At 42.0% G+C, this 17,361-nt stretch overlaps 1 protein-coding gene across 1 annotated transcript in view; it reads right to left on the bottom strand.

The window, feature by feature from the left end:
• Nucleotides 1-1,414: 1,414 nt before the first annotated feature.
• Nucleotides 1,415-17,361, bottom strand: part of mesd (mesoderm development LRP chaperone) — a 36,710-nt gene continuing 20,763 nt past the window's right edge. The window contains exon 3 of the mRNA XM_072468756.1: nucleotides 1,415-2,595. Within this exon, the coding sequence (XP_072324857.1) occupies nucleotides 2,364-2,595 (232 nt within the window). The 3' untranslated portion in view covers nucleotides 1,415-2,363. The remainder of the gene's footprint in view (nucleotides 2,596-17,361) is intronic.

Genomic DNA, 17,361 nt, shown 5'->3' with positions numbered 1-17,361 from the left:
TGGAAGAAAATCCATTAAGATCAAAAGACAAAAAGTAATAAATCCATTTCAGGATGCAAAATACTCAACCCAATCTTTTTTAAATTCATTTTACGGGATGTGGGCATCGCTGGCTTTTATTGCCCATTCCCAATTGCCCTTAAACTGAGTGGATTTTGGACCATTTCAAAGGGCATTTAGAGTCATTGATAGAAACAGTGATGTGGATCCGGAGTCACATGTAGGCCAGACCACGTAAGGGCTCTAAAGACATTTGTAAACCAGATCATGACAATCAACAATGGTTATGACTAGACGTTTAATTCCAGATTTTATTGAATTCCTATTCCGCCATCTGCCGTGGTGGAGTTTGAACCTGGGTCTCAAGAGCAGTGATTTTCAACCGGTGCGCCTTGAGATTTTATCCTAGCTCCGAGCAGTACCAGCCCAGTGATATCAATAGAGCGCTAACCTTTTCCTTAAAAATGCGAAAGTCAACAACGATGCTAAGCTTGCTGCAGATGTGTGCCTAGAAAAGGGACAGATTATTCTAAACCCTGCTCTAAGTAGAGCCCAGGCCAGCTTGGATACGCTATCGCTTGGGATCCTGGGGGCAGCTGGGTTAGCACTGTTCGATTTCGGCCTTGGGTGTCTGCGTGGAGTTTGCACATTTTCCCAGTATCAGCATGGGTTTCCTCCCACAGTCCAAAGATATGCATCTTGGGTGGATTGCCATGCTAAATTGCCCCATAGTGTCCAAAGTAATGCAGGTTCAGTGGGGTTACGGGGGTAAGGCGGGGAGATTGGGTCTCAATAGGGTGATTTTTCGGAAGGTTGGTGTAGACTCGATAGGCTGAATGGCCCCCTTCTGCACTGTAGGGATTCTATGTCGCAGCATGACCAAGGTCACTGCTGCCACATTTTAGAGGGAATGTCTTCTTTTGGACCTCCACAATTGCAGCCACAAGCAATCACATGCCTTTCTGCCTTCAGTACAGTGGTTAGTCCAACTGTACTGCATTAACACAAGGCATTGAAAAACATTTGTAGAAAACACAAAAAGTTATGAGATGAAAAGGCCAAAGCAGAGTGGGCAATACCAAACTGAAGCCTCGGATATATCTTGTTCTCTGGGCACAAGAAGGGATTGCAGCAAACCGAATTACACAACTATGCCAGATGACTGTTCTTTAGATGCAATTCACCCCTCCCCCATTCCACACCACCCCCACCACCTTCACGATTAGCTGGATATTTCAGTTCTTCAGAAACTGTTCACTTGTGAAAATATTACAGTGCAGCACCAGTTGCCACCTGTATGGCGTGCCTACATTATAACAAAAATCAGAAAGCCGGAAAACACTAGAGAAAACAACTTGCAGCAGTGCAATCTAGTCATTACAACAGAAAGCAGAGCAACACAAACACTGCCTCCTTTGAGCAAGTGAGGTTTTATCAGTAAATTTCAATACAATAGTCCAACCATTTGCAAAGTATCGTCATAACGGTTTCTACAATGCCAGACAACATAGGCAACATTCTACAGCAACTGAATGATGGCTTGTTCTGACTGTATTGTACATTCAACGTCCTATTGTTGCTTCACTCTGTAAAAAAAAAGAGCATGCCAAGCGTATAGTTCAGTAAAAAAGTGGTATATATGTTAGTCATTTCATTAGAGACATTTGAAGTGAATGAACAGGTGAACTGCTTTCCTGTCCCATAAAAAATATAAAACTAAAAGACTGACAAACGTACCATGTATGGCAGCTACAGTACACATCAGACATAGCAGATTCTGCTGAGTCACCATGAAAGCTGATGGGAGTAAAGACATTACAGTAACATGAATGCACTACAGAATGTGCCCAAGTATTGTCTGAAACATTCTGAAATCAATTTAATACATGACATATATAGGGACCATATACTCCATATTTTCAACAATTTCATTTTGAAGTTAGAAACGTGTGCATGTCACTGCTCATAAAAGGCACCAATAGAAAATAATGGTCTGTGTATCAAAGTGTACTTAAATCACAAAAGTGAATCAAAATGAAGAGAAATCTCATTCAGTGCTGAGGTGCAATGTACAGGCAGCAAACTTGATTTATGAAGTCTGCAACTGTACCCAGAGATTTCCATTTGTACCTTTTTAAAAGGCTGCAACTCCAGGAAAGATGATGCAGTGCCTTCATGTTAGGAATGAACATTACGTGGAGTTCACACTGCAGTTTCCCTTCCAAAAAATTGGCGAGCTATAAAATCCAGCACCATAGATTCAATAATAGCTCCATACTAAGAAACATCAAAAAAGGTAATCGAATACAAAAGAAAATTTTCATTTCATCTGGTCATTTGAACATCTTTCTAACTCAACTGTGTCATAGTTCATTTTTGTTTGCTCGGTTGTCTTTCTGTGAACCCGTTGCCTCTTTTCTCTTCTTATCGGGCTTGGTTTCATTCTTCTTCTTCTCAGCTGCTTTTCCAGGATAGGTTTGCCCTTCAACAGTGACATCTGTACAGCGATCCTGATTTATCAGGAAGTCTTTAATCTCCCAAGCATAGCTTCCATCATGCAGCATGAATATGGCACGGTCAGAACCAACAACAAATCTGGAAAAGGAAATGGGAAGGTGAAAAGAGTGAAAGCGCCCAATAACTCGATCAAAATTATGGACGCACCATGGAACAGAGCATGGTGATGGGAGACAAATCCACTGGCACAGTTACTGTTTTATGCAGCACTTTTAATCAGGCCTTGCCATTCTTTGTGCCCAGGCTAGAAGCACTTTTGGTGATTTAATGCAGAGATGTATTACAATCCTGGACCACACCCCAACAGTTGTCAGAATACTGGACAATCTAGATTTTAACTTCATCAGTCTTTTGGAGACAATGTTTCAGATCTCACGGTCCTCGTGTGGAAAAAGTTCTTCCCCAGTTCTAACGTTAAGATAGTGCTACTGTGTTCCAGATTCTGACCAGAAAAATAGCTCCTCTGTACTTAATCTAACAAACCTTTTCATGACTTTGAACAACGGGTTTAGAATTTGGCAATACCGAAAGGGCATGAGCGAACCAGATGGGGTTTTACGACAATGGTTCCATGGTCATCATTAAACTTTTAATTCCAGATTTTTATTGAATTCAAATTTCACCATCTGCTGTGGTGGAATTTGAATCCAGGACTTCAGAGCATTACCCTGGATCTTTCAATATTAGTCCAGTGACAATAGCACTATGCCCCCCCCCCCCCCCCCGGTCCCCATTTTCCAGAAGGCCCAAACTGCTGCCAATTTAAAGAACTATCCCTCATTGATAGTAACCAGAATCTGAATGCATATCAGGATATGTCCATTTTAGATAAATCCCCACAGGAGTACATTTTATGGCCTTATAGAATAGGTCAGGTAAAACAGCTTCATCTCAAATACTAGATCCCTGCTCTCAACCCCAGACCATCTATAAACAACACAACATAACTGGTATCTTAAAAAGACCATGAGTAAAATATATTCTGACATTTGAAAAACTAAATATCAGACAAGTAAACTGTCTCGTCAGTCTAATCCTTCCTGTACACTGCATCAGAAGCTGGGTGAGAACAAACTTTAGTACAACAGTGAGAACAAATTATTTCCTTCTCCCATTGGTCCTCCTTTAAGTTTAAAATTAAATGTTTGAGTCACCAGATAGTCACCAGATGAGAGTGTGCCTTGTTTGCCAGTGTGCAGAGTCTAGGATGTTGACCACTGGCCACAGGGACAATAAATCACCAACTAAATTAGTCAAATGCTGAATCAGAATAAAGAAATCAAACGCAAAAACAGCATCACCATAACATTCATCATCCATTTAGTCACTCAAGAGCAATGGGGAATTTGTGCAGCAGGAATGTTCCTCGGATATGAATCAATAATCTGGGAGAAAACGTAACAGCTTCTTGGGCAAGAATGAACTAATAAAGGAGTCAGCCAGCATGGACACATTATTAGCAAATCACGTTTCAATAACTTGATTTGAGATTTTCAGATGAAGTAACAGAGGGTGGTGAGGGCAGTGCAGTTGACGTTATGTACATGGACTTCCAAGGCATGTCATAAAGAACCACACAATGGGTTTGACATTGCCCATAGGATGAAAGGGGCAGCATGGATATAAAAGATCACAAGAAATAGGAGTGTTAGGCCACTCGGCCCCTCACATCTGCTTCGCCATTTAGTAAGATCATGGCTGATCTGATCATAGCCTTAAACTCTTTCCTGCCTGTCCCCCCATAGACTCCCTTGAAAATCAAAATGTGTTTAACTCGGCCTCAAATCTATTCAGTGACGCAGCCTCCACTGCTCTCCGAAGAGAATTTCAATGGCTAGAATTCCCTCGCATCCCCATCTTAAATGGGAGACCCCTTATTTTTAAACTGCATCCCATGTTCTAGATATCTCCATGAGGGGAAGCATTCTCACAGCATGTACCTGCCAAGACCCCTCATAAGTTTATAAATTGTAATAGAATCACCTCTCAATCAATCTTCCAAACTCCATTGAGAAAAGGCCCAACCCTTTCTCATAAGACAACCCTTTTCCCTTGCGAACCTTCTCTAAACTGCTTTCAAGGCAAATATATCCCTCAAAGTAGACCCTCATAGGAGGTCAAAACTGCACATAATACTCTTGATGTGGTCTCATCAATGCCCTCTACAATTTTCGAAAGGCTTCCCTACTTACTCGCAATAAAGGCCAACATCCCATTTGCCTTCCTAGTTACTTGCAGTGCCTGCATCCTAACATTTTTGTGATTTATGTACAAGGACACCCCGATCCCTCTGCACCACAGCATTCTGCAATCTCTCTCCATTTAAAATTGGCATTCAATAAATATCTGGAACTAAAAATCTAATGATAACTATCACACCATTATCGATGGTCATAAAAAACGATCTGGTTCACTAATGCCCTTTAGGGAAGGAAATCTGCCATCCTTACCCCATATGACCTATCTGTGACTCCAGATCCACAGTAACATGGTTGACTTTAAAATGGCCAAGCAAGCCACCCAGTCCATGTGAAACTAGGGATAGAAAATAAATGCTGGCCCAGCCAGCGATGCCCATATCCCATGAATCAATTTTTGTCTTTAAAAATTTGCTTTCTATTCTTCCTGTTAAAGTGGATGATCTCACATTTTCACCCATTCGTCTAACTGATGTATATTCTTTTGCAAACTGATAACTCTGTTCACAACTTGCTTTCCTACCCAACTTTTAAATTTCAACTACATTACACTTGGTCCCTTCATCAAGTTATTAGCATAGTTCTTAAATAGTCAAGGTCCCAACAATGATCCTTGTGGCACTCCACTGGCTTGCCAATCTGAAAATGATCCAATTTTTGTTATTTAGCCAGTCCTCTAGGCAGCTAACATATCACACCCCCAATACATGAGCTCTTACCTTCTGTAATAACCTTTTACATGGCACCTTTCCAATTGTCTTCTGGAAATCTAAATACACTACATCTACTGGTTCCCTTTATCCATATCATTGGTTAGATCCTCAAAGAACTCCAATAAATTTTTCAAACACAAGTTCCCTTATATAAAAACCATGTTGATTCTGTCAGATTGCATTATGCAAAGTTGACTAATGGCTAGAAAACAGAACTGCAGTAAAATCCTTTTTCAGACTGAATGGAGGCAACAGTGGAAATTCACAACGTTCAATACAAGGACCATTGCTATTTTTGATATGCAGTATATCATCTAATCCTCAAGGCTGTTCTGTCAATTAGATCATGGCTGACCTGTGACCTAACTCCACATCTTTGCCTAGATTCCTTAATACCTTGGATTAACAAACATCTGTCAATGTCAGATTTAAAATTAATAATGGATTGAGAATCATTTGCAAAAGAGTTTAAACTACACCTGAAAGGTCTGGCTCTAATTTTTAGATTATGTTTTGAGACTTTGACCTGGACACCCCATTAACCTTGCACTCTCTTTCGCCCCCTCATCCACTTCGCACTCTCTCACCAACCCCCCCCCCACCCCCCCGGCAAATTTCTCCGACCCATCCGTCCGGCCCTCTCTCTCCCCTCCACCTCGCACTCTGTCCACATCCACCACCACCAACCCCACCCCCCAATGCAACTTGCACACTCTCTCCCTCACATCTACCCCTTCCAACAGGCCCTGGCTCTTCCCTCCCCTCTCCCCCATCCAATCTTTTCCCTCTCACTTTCGTCCCCCCCCCCCCAATTCGCCTTGCACTCTCTCCGCTTCATGCGCCCCACACTCTCTCCACCCCATCGGCCTTGTACTCTCTTCCCCCATCTACTCTGTCCATTCTCGCTCTCTTTTCAACTCCTCCATCCAATTCTCTTTCTCACCAATCTACCTTACCAATTCCCCATGATATTTTAAACTTTTAAAAAATAAATTTAAGTACCCAATTCATTTTTTCCAAATAAGGGGCAATTTTAGTGTGGCCAACCAACCTACCCTGCACATCTTTGGGTTGTGGGAGCGAAACCCACACAAACGAGAATATGCAAACTCCACACGGACAGTGACCCAGAGCCGGGATCGAACCTGGGACCTCGGCGCAGTGAGGCAGCAGTGCTTTCCACTGCACCACCATGCTGCCCTATGATATTTTAAACTTGTCAAATCACCCTCCAACCTTGTGAATTGTAAGAAATGGTTTGTGCAAAGTCTCTTCAGAATTTAACCATGGTATCTGTCGGATAAATTTACACTATTCCCCACAAGGTCAATATATTCCTCAGAAGTGTGGTAGGAAGAATGAGCCGACAATTCTTGCTAACATAGATCACAATGTGATGACATGATTATGAAAGGGGTCAGAGATTTGGGTGGCTTGCACATAATCATAGAATTTACAGTGCAGGAAGCCATTCGGCCCATCGAGTCTGCACCGGCCCTTGGAAAAGAGCACCCCACTTAAGCCCACACCTCCTCCCCCCCCATCCCCACAACGCCACCTAACCATTTTGAACATTAACAGCAAACGGGATTATTATTTTAATGATAAAATATTAAAACATGCTGCTGTGCAAAGGGACCCAACAGGTGATTAATAATAATAATTGCTTATTGTCACAAGTAGGCTTTAATGAAGTTACTGTGAAAAGCCCCTAGTCACCACATTCCGGCGCCTGTTCAGGGGGGCTGGAACGGGAATTGAACCCACGCTTCTGGTCTTGTTCTGCATTACAAGCCAGCTGTCTTAGCCCACTGTGCTAAACCAGCCCCTAGAAGGCGAATGGAGTTTTGTCCTTCATTGCTAGAGGGATGGAGTTTAAGACTAGGGAGATTATGCTGCAACTGTAAACGGTGTTAGTGAGGCCACGCCTGGAGTATTGTGTTCCGTTTTGGTCTCCTTACCTGAGAAAGCACACACTGGCACTAGAGGGTGTGCGGAGGAGATTCACTAGGTTAATTCCAGAGTTGAGGGGGTTAGATTATGAGGAGAGATTGAGTAGACTGGGACTGTACTCGTTGGAATTTAGAAGGATGCCGGGGGGGGGGATGTTATAGAAACATATAAAATTATGAAGGGAATGGATAGGATAGATGCGGGGAGGATGGATGCGGAGAGGTTGTTTCCACTGGCGGGTGAAAGCAGAACTAGGGGGCATAGCCTCAAAGTAAGGGGAAGTAGATTTAGGATTTGTGTTTAGGAGGAACCTCTTCACCCAAAGGGTTGTGAATCTATGGAATTCCCTGCCCAGTGAAGCAGTTGAGGCTCCTTCATTAAATGTTTTCAAGATAAAGATAGATAGTTTTTGAAGAATAAAGGGTTACCGTGTTCGGGTGGGAAAGTGGAGCCGAGTCCACAAAAGTTCAGCCATGATCTCATTGAATGGCGGAGCAGATTCGAAGGGCCAGATGGCCTACTCCTGCTCCTAGTTCTTATGTTCTTATTAAAGGCAACTTAAAATGGCCAATCCACCCAACCTGCACATCTTTAGACTGTGGGAGGAAACCGGAGCACCCGGAGGAAACCCACGCAAATATGAGGAGAATGTGCAAATTCCGCATAGACAGTGACCCAAGGCGGGAATCGAACCTGGGACCCTGGTGCTGTGAAGCAACAGTGCTATCCACGGTGATAATGTGCCACTTCTGAATCTTTTAAATCTTAACATGAATCTTTTAAAGTAGCAGGAAGGGTTAGCAGAACAGTTAATAAAGCAAATAGGATAGTACACAAAAGTCAGCAAGTAACAATTCTGTGGAATAGCGTCCCAATTCTAAGCATCTTAAGAAGAACGTGAAGATTTGAGAGTACAAAAGAGATTTACTGCAATGTTACAGGGATGATGGATTACAGTTACGTGTATAACTGGAGAAAGTCGAAGGTGCTCGTCTCCTTAGAGCCGAGAAGGCTGAGAAGATTTGATAAAGGGGACTAAAATAAAGAAGGGGTTATATAAAGTGACTTAAGACGACACACACACTTGCTAATGGCTAAAGGGTCGACAAAAGAGGGTGCAATAGAGCCAGAGATGAACACGAGGTTAGGAATTGCAATATACTGCCTGATAAATCAAGGAATACGGATGGATTAATATCCTTCAAAAACTGAACAAATGAAAGGAAAAAAAACATCTGTTATGAGCCAGAGTTTAGAGAACCCCAATGTGTATCATGGAGTTCACCTGACCCACGACTTTTAATAGATTGTGTTATGTGGAGCACACTGTCCACTCTACAGGTGTGGTAGAGCAGAAATGGAAAAGTATTTTTTAAAACAAAACAATGTTTATTCTATGAACTCAAGTTAACCATTTTAAAACATAGTGAACATCTTAGCAACCATCAATTCCAATACAACCCCCAAAGAATACAACACTAAGTAATGCTTAATAACTTCACAAACAACATCCAGAAGACAAAAGGAACACCTTTTAACAGACGCACGTTAGGTTTACATTCACTACTGAGAACATTTATAATTCTGAATTCACCAAATGATCAAGAGATAGTCTTTTCATGGCAGAGAGATCAACAGTACACCTGCTCTGTCTGGCTTCAGCTCCAACACGGAAAACGAAACTAACACACACCCTGCAGCAAACAGCCTAAAATGAAAGTAAAAAAGCTGACAGTCCAGCTCCACCCACTCTCTGACATCAATGCAGTAGTAAATACCCATTTCTTAAAGGTACTCTCACTACAGATATTTATATACACACCCATTTATAAACACCCATTTCTTAAAGGTACTCTCACACGACACATGGAACTGGAGACAGAGGGTGCACGGAGTGGGACTAACTAGATTACTCCTCAAAAAGAGTCAATGCAAGCTCAATGGGCCAAAAGGTCTCTTCTACATCAACCAATCAACATGTGCAATGTGGATTTCATGCTGAAGCATGTCACCAAAATGTGTTTCCCACATAGCCCTTCAATCAAGATGTGATACATCAGAGCCAACGCCCTGCAGTGAATAGCCTGCAGCACTGCTCTGCTATCCTGACCAGCAAACAAGGTCTGAAGCCGGACACACCAATGACATTATAGAAAATAAATACTGTTTTAGTACGACAGTAAGGATCAGTCAACTACTTGCATAATCCCCATTTCTCGCCACCCTGTGATACTCACTTTATTCACCTCAGAGAGGTCAAAGATTAAACATTGTACCAGTATTTAAAGAAGCGACGGAACAGGAAGCTGTATCTCAAGTACCAAATTTTAATCACAAAAAAGTTTTTTTTTTTTTAAAAAAACAATTTTAAAATCAACAATTTCACTGAAGATTACAAATTTTAAAAAAGTAACAAAACGCAAATGTTAATTAATTTGAAACCAATGTTTTTTCATACGGAATTTCTTTCAAATTAAATTAAATTCAGAACTGATGACTTGAAGAATGTACTTGCCGGTGGAAAAAAGTGAGCATGGCCATACTTTGTTACACACATTTTGTAAACCAACCCCATGACAATTATTGGGTTGGGCAGTTAGAATACCTCATCCAGTTTTGGAAAGATATCAAGTCCATGAAGGTAAGAGAGTTATATCTGTTAACTTATCCTGTTCTGATGAAAGATCAATCTGAGATGTTCAATGTTTTTCTCTCCACAGATGCATTCTGACCTGCTGGGTATTTTCAATATTTTCTGCTTATATTTTAGATTTCCAGCATCTATATTACTTTGCTTTAGTATTAATGCAGAATGTAAGAGATAGGAACTAGTATAGGTCTTTTGGTCCTTTGACACTGCTCCACCATTTCGCGACATCAACACCACCTCTGTACACAATTCCTTATTCCTTCATTTCCTTAGTATCCAAAAATCGATCAATCACTGGCATTCTGAGCAGGTACAGGACCCTGGGGTATAGAATTCCAAAGCTTCACAACCCTCTGAGAGAAGGAGTACAGGTTCATAGCTCCTTGAAGGTGGAGTCGCAGGTGGACAGGGTGGTGAAGAAGGCATTCGGCATGCTTGGTTTCATTGGTCAGAACATTGAATACAGGAGTTGGGACGTCTTGTTGAATTTGTACAAGACATTGGTACGGCCACACTTGGAATACTGTGTGCAGTTCTGGTCACCCTATTATAGAAAGGATATTATTAAACTGGAAAGAGTGCAGAAAAGATTTACTAGGATGTTGCCCAGACTTGATGGTTTCAGTTATAAGGAGAGGCTGGATAGACTGGGACTTTTTTCCCTGGAGCGTAGGAGGCTTAGGGGTGATCTTATAGAGGTCTATAAAATAATGAGGGGCATAGATAAGGTAGATAGTCAACATCTTTTCCCAAAGGTAGGGGAGTCTAAAACTAGAGGGCATAGGTTTAAGGTGAGAGGGGAGAGATTCAGAAGGGCCCAGAGGGGCAATTTCTTCACTCAGAGGGTAGTGAGTGTCTGGAATGGGCTGCCAGAGGTAGTAGTAGAGGCGGGTACAATTGTGTCTTTTAAAAAGCATTTAGATAGTTACATGGGTATAGAGGGTTATGGGCCAAGTGCGGGCAACTGGGACTAGCTTAATGGCAAAAACTGGGCGGCATGGACTGGTTGGGCCGAAGGACCTGTTTCCATGCTGTAAACTTCTATGATAAGAGATTTCTCCTCACCTCATGGCCAACCCTTCATTGAGACGGTAACCCATGTTCTAGACTCTCCCGCCTGCATTTACCCTGGGAACCCCCTTAATTTGGTTCATTTAGAACACTTCTCATTTTTCCCAAACTCCGGAAACTAGGCCTAGTCTACTCAATCACTCCTCATAGGACAATCCCCTCACCTCACCCTAGGAAACAGGACAATCTCCTCAATCCAGGAACCAGTCTTTGCACTTTCTTCAGGGCAAGTATCCGTCCTCAGGTAAGGCTATGAAAACAGTGCCCCGGGTGCCTCCTCACTAACTGGAATTCTTCTTTAACCTACTACTCCATTCCCTATGTAACAAAAGCGAACATACGATTGGTCTTCCTAATTAGTTGTTAGCTTTCAGTGATTCACCACAATTTCAGCCCAAGAGGTTTTAAGTAGGAGGTCAAACAAAAACGCACTGCTCCCCCCCCACCCACCCCCCCCCCCCCCTCCTCCATTAGAATAAGAGAAATCTAAAAGGTATACAGGATGGGCAGGTTCTCGGTGTCAGCTGTGGCACAGTTGATGCATTGGTCATAAGGTTCTGGGTTCTTTTCCCACACCAGGCTTCAATATAAGGATGAGGGTTAACACTGCAATGCCGATGCCATCCCGCACTACTGAAGGTGCTGTCTTTCAGAGAAGATGTTAAGCCGAGGCCCCATCCACTTGCCCAGATGCACTATAGCACTATTTCGAGAACAGTTGGGGAATTATCCCCATGTCCTGGGCAATACTTATCCCTAATTCAACATTGTAAAGAAAAGATTATCTGGCCAATACCACCACATTTCTGTATGTGGGAGCGAGCGGTGAGCAAATTGGTTGCTATGTTTCTTACATTACAACATGGGACTACATTTCAAAGTTCTTCATTAGCTGTAAAGCACTTTCCAGAAATGATGAAATGTGCTTTATTGAATGCAATTTTAGATTTTGATAAAGTATGCAAAACTGTTTTATCTGGTTGGTTGGTCAGTAACCAGAGAGCTGGACATCATGGACATCAACCAAAGAAAACTGTTGGGGGGTGTAGGGGGAGACGGAGGATGAATCATTGAGACATTACCGCATAGGAGGCCATTCACGTCTTTGCCAGTTCTCTGCAAGAGCAACTCAATTAGTTCCACGCCATTGGCCTTCCCTCTCAATTCTCTCTTCAGGCATTTACCCAATTCCCTTTGGAAAACCATGATTAATCTACCTCAACCACACTCTTATGGGTAATGCATTCCAGACCCTAACCGCACTTTGCACAACAATGTGTCAATCACCTTAAATACTTGTTCTTTGCTTCTTTTGAACACTTATCAATTCTCCTCTCAACCGTCTCTTCTCCAAGAATAACAATCGCAACTTCGCCAATCTATGTAACCCAAGACCCTCCTCCCTCGAACCACTCATAAATCTTTGCTGCACCCTCGCTAATGCCTTCCATATCCTTCCTAAAGTGCAGTGCACAGAATTGAACACAATTTTTCCAGGCCGAACCATTGTTTTATAAAGGTTTACCACAACTTCCTTGCTTTTGTATACTATGCTCCTATTTATGGAGCCCACATTATCATATTCTTTGTTAACCACTTTTTTAACCTGCCATGTCAGTGATTTCACAGAATCACAGAAAAATTCAGTGCAGAAAGGCCCTTCGGCCCATCAAGTCTGTACAGCCACATGAAAGGCACCTGATCTGCCAATCTTAATCCCATTTGCCAGCACTTGGCCCATAGCCTTGAATGTTAAGACATGCCAAGTGCTCATCCAGGTACATTGTGTGTGGCAACCCACCTCTTACTAGTCTCCCAGGTTTTAGACCGTCACCACCCTCTGGGTAAAAAGGCTTTTCCTCAAATCCACCCTGAACATCCCGTCCCTCACGAACGTGTGGCCCCTCGTAACCGACCCTTCAACAGCTGTTTCCTATCCACCATGTCCATGCCCCTCATAACCTTGTACACCTCGATCAGATCACTCTGGAGTCTTCTCTGCTCCAGCAAAAACTACCAAGCCCATCCAACCTCTCTTCATAAATGTTCCATCCGAGGCAACATCCTGGTGAAACGCCTCTGCACCCGCTCCCGTGCAATCATATCCTTCCTAAAATATAGCGACCAGAACTGCACACTATATTCTAGCTGTGGCCTCACCAATGTTCTATATTGTACGCCACTGAACACGGGTTTTCAGTCACTAAAGCAGCTGTCTGTCATCGCCCCTTGTTTCCTACAGCTCAGCCAGCTTTGAATCCACCTTATCAAGTTCCCCGTACCTCATGTGCATTTGCCTTCTTTACAAGTCTCCCATGTGGGACCTTGTCAAATGCCTTGCTGAAATCCATGAAAACTACATCAACTGCACTTGCCTCATCTACACATTTAGTCACGTGCTCAAAAAATTCAATCAAATTTGTTAGGCATAACCTCAGTCTGACAAAGCCATGTTGACTATTCCTGAACAAACCTTGCATCTTTGTGCACACGTCTCAGTTGTCTCTATAGCTGTGCAACACTTTAGAATTGTATCACTTTTCTTTGTTTTCCCTACCAAAATATTCCACTTCACACTTCTCAGTTTGGTATTTTTAAAGGACAGGCTTGTAGAGCACGAGGGCGACACGGTAGCACAATGGTTAGCACTGTTTCTTCACGGGTTTGATTCCTGCTTGGATTACTTCTGGGCGGAGTCTCCCAGTGTCTGCATGGTTTCCTCTGGGTGCTCTGGTTTCCTCCTACAAGTCCCAAAAGATGTGCATTAGATATTCTGAATTCTCCCTGTATAGGCGCTGGAGTGTGGCGACTAGGAGATTTTGACAGCAACTTAATTGCCGTGTTAATGTAAGCCTACTTGTGACAATAATTATTATTATTGGAAAGGTGTTTACAGGCCGTTCAGATAGATTGCTGGCAAACAGCCAATCTTAATTGACCTTGTCCCAACTAGGAACAAACATGAATACATAATACTTCCTCCCCCTTTACATTAGATTCCTGTAATGAAACAAGAGAACTGTATCAAAATTTACTTATGAATTAAAAAACAACAGTTAATAAGTTAGGCGGTTTCGGAGGACGTTGATTTCTGTGCAGTTGTTGGTGAATTTCAGGCGTCTGCTTTTTCATGTTGACTGCAATCTCTGGTGTTTCTGATTTAGTTTGGACGCCATTCGTAGTTGTCTCAACTGGAGTTGACGTAGTGTTCTGAGGTGAAGTTTTGTCAACTGCAGTACGGTCTTCCACAGTTGTTTATGGTATTGTCAGGTTCTCAGGAATGTTTCAAGTCTTCACTTGGCACAGTTTTTTGTGGACTCTCAGTTGACTCTGTCTCGGGCAAACTAGTTCCAGTTGCTGAAAATTGATCAGCGTATATCCTCCACTCTACATCTCCCGAGTTATGATGCAGGAGACCGGTCCTGTCTGTGCCAAGACGTTGGTACTCTCACTGGTGATAGATTTCCTTCCCAATACATCCCGACCTTTCTGAAAAACAGTGTTTAGCCTGGTTCTCATGTCACAAAACCTGACTTTGCTGAATCATCTCAGCAATTTCTTTAGTCTTGGGCAACTTCAGCAAATCTAATGCTGTATATAACTGATGTTCTACCATGAGTAATGCCAAAGAACGTGGATTGTTGAAAGTGTTGTATTCCTGTATGTCATCAGAAATTAGCTTAGTTAGTTAGACAATAATCCTTGCTCACAAATTAACTTCAATGAATGCTTCATTGTCTGAACAAACCTTTCAGTCAGCCCAATTGCGGCAAGACGATGAGGGGCAGATAGGATGCATTGGATTCCATTCTCCTTTAGATAATTTTCAAATTCTTGTGAAATGAACTGTGGTCCATCGTCGCTAACGAGTTGTTCAGGGTAACCCAATCTCTCCTAGTCTTTCTATTGTTTTCTCCAAGAACGTAGTCTTCATAATGGTGACAAAGGCCACGGAGTGCACGTCTACCACAATGATAAACATTCATCCTTCGAATGGTCCGGAATAATCTACATAAACTTGCTTTGGCCCTTCCCATGGATGTAATGGTGCTTGTGGCGGCAGGTTTCGAACCTTTACAAGCCAAACACATGCCTCTATTTCGTTATCGGGCTCTGGTCACAAAAATAGCTTCTGGGTAGCTCCTTCATCCATACTATCCAACAATGAATTTGTTTCATGAAGTTGGTTTAGGACACGTCTCCTTAATATTGGCAGAATGATGACCCTCATTTTCCAGCTTCTATGGGTAGTTTGAGTTTTGGGTAACATATGGCTTCACCTCCGGGTTTGCTCCCGCGGTCTTGCCACAAAGTACAACGTCCATTACTTCTAACACAAGTGGATTATTTCTGATGTACTTCTTAACTTGTCCTACGGTTACAGGAGTGTTATCGACTTCTTCAAAATAGAAAACATTACCATTCAAACTATTAATCGAACACTTGTTAGGGAAAGGACATCTAGAGAGTTCATCATTGTTCCCAAGGAGATTTGATTGACAATATTTTATTGTCTATTTTGTAGTTTATGTCTGTGCTGACAACAGCAATGCCCATCTCTGTATCCAGCTTGGGCCCAAGAATCTTTGTCAGATGTCTAAAATCCACAAGTAAATTTCCACCCATATAGGTATTGGTAAAAACATTTGATTCCAAAAATGCCGAAAACGTCTTTCTTTATTTATGCATAGTTCATTTCTGCTTTGTTCAAGGATTTTAATGCAAACACTATTGCCTTCTCTTCACCATTTGGCATTGTGAGAAACCACTACCCCACCCCATATGGTGATACATCGTAAACCAGTTGCAAGGGTAACTTCAAATCAGTGGTAGGACTTCTGACTTTAGTAGTGCCTCTTTAGCTTATACAAAGGCCTTCTCGCACTGATCCATCCATTTCCTGTTTAGACACAATAAATTGTGTAACGGCGCCAGAAAAGTTGCTAGATTAGGGAGAAACTTCCCATAACAAACCCAAAAATGATTGAAGTTGATTATGTTTGGAGGTTCAGATGCCTCACTTATAGCTTTTATTTTTGAAGATGACATGTGCAGTGCCTTTGTATCTATGATGTTTCCCAGGTATTCAATAGAAGATTTGAAGAATTCAGATTTATCGTTCTGCATTTGTAGTCTGTAATCTCCTAGTCTCTGGAGTGTAGCATCTAAATTTTGAAGATGTCCTTCTTCATTCTTTCCAGTAGCTAATGTTATGGGCTAGGGTTTCAAAACTCCAAAGTGTATCATGGAGTTCATCTGACCTATAACTTTTTGGTGAATTTGGCGAGGGTGTGCACAAGAATCTTCACTTGATCTGTGATTCAACAGTCTGCCGAGACACTTTAATAAAAATAAGCTTTATCCTCAGAACTTAGTTAACAATTATATAAAACAAACAGCAAGAATTTTTATCAATTACTATCAAAGACCCCACACAGCTACTGTAATCTATGTATAACCCTTAATGATTTCCCCCTCAACCGTTCCAATTCAAAAACAAAATCCCTTAAACCAAAAAACCCTTTTTTAACGGCACTCGGCACTGTCACTTGAATAAGACTGGCTTTTCCAGAGATTGTGACCCAGTCTCATCAGCAGGTTTAAACCCTTCTGGAAAGCAAACTATATATTTTAAGTTACCAAAACAGCAGGTAGCTATAATCAATGTTTTTTTTCTTGGAACAACTCTTTAAAATAAAAATAGAGGGACAGGTCAAAACACTTCTGTTCTGTCTGAGTCCACAGCAGCCAAAATGTGAAAGCGAAACCTAAAACAGCTCACAGAGCCAAAGCCCAGCACCACCCACACAATGACATCACTGAAGCCATGTGAGAAGACAAAAACCTTTCTTAAAGGGACATTCACATGACACTAAGATATCATCTAAGTAGAACTGGACTCCTAGCCCACTTAGAATTTGATCCATGGCAGGATGGAACAACGCAGGTGTGACATGGTGCCAAATGCAAGTCTTCCATATCTGAATAGCTCTTTGCATGTCTCGATTGTCATATATTGTTGTGAATCTAGATCCACATTTATCTGGAAATACACTTGCCTAAAGAAAATGATGGCCACCAGCCAACCCAACAAATAAATCAATTAAATACAGAGCTCTGCACAGTACTAGACGGATAGTGACTTTAAAATCTTCACATATGCATACCGAACCATCTTTCTTCAACACGGGAACTGGTGGTGTGGCCCAATCACTTACATTAACATGTTTGAGGATTCCTCCCCCACCCCCCGTCTTGA

The sequence above is a fragment of the Scyliorhinus torazame genome, chromosome 12, assembly GCF_047496885.1.
Source record: "Scyliorhinus torazame isolate Kashiwa2021f chromosome 12, sScyTor2.1, whole genome shotgun sequence".
NCBI lineage: Eukaryota > Metazoa > Chordata > Chondrichthyes > Carcharhiniformes > Scyliorhinidae > Scyliorhinus > Scyliorhinus torazame.
This window is presented reverse-complemented; position numbering and strand designations above follow the sequence as displayed.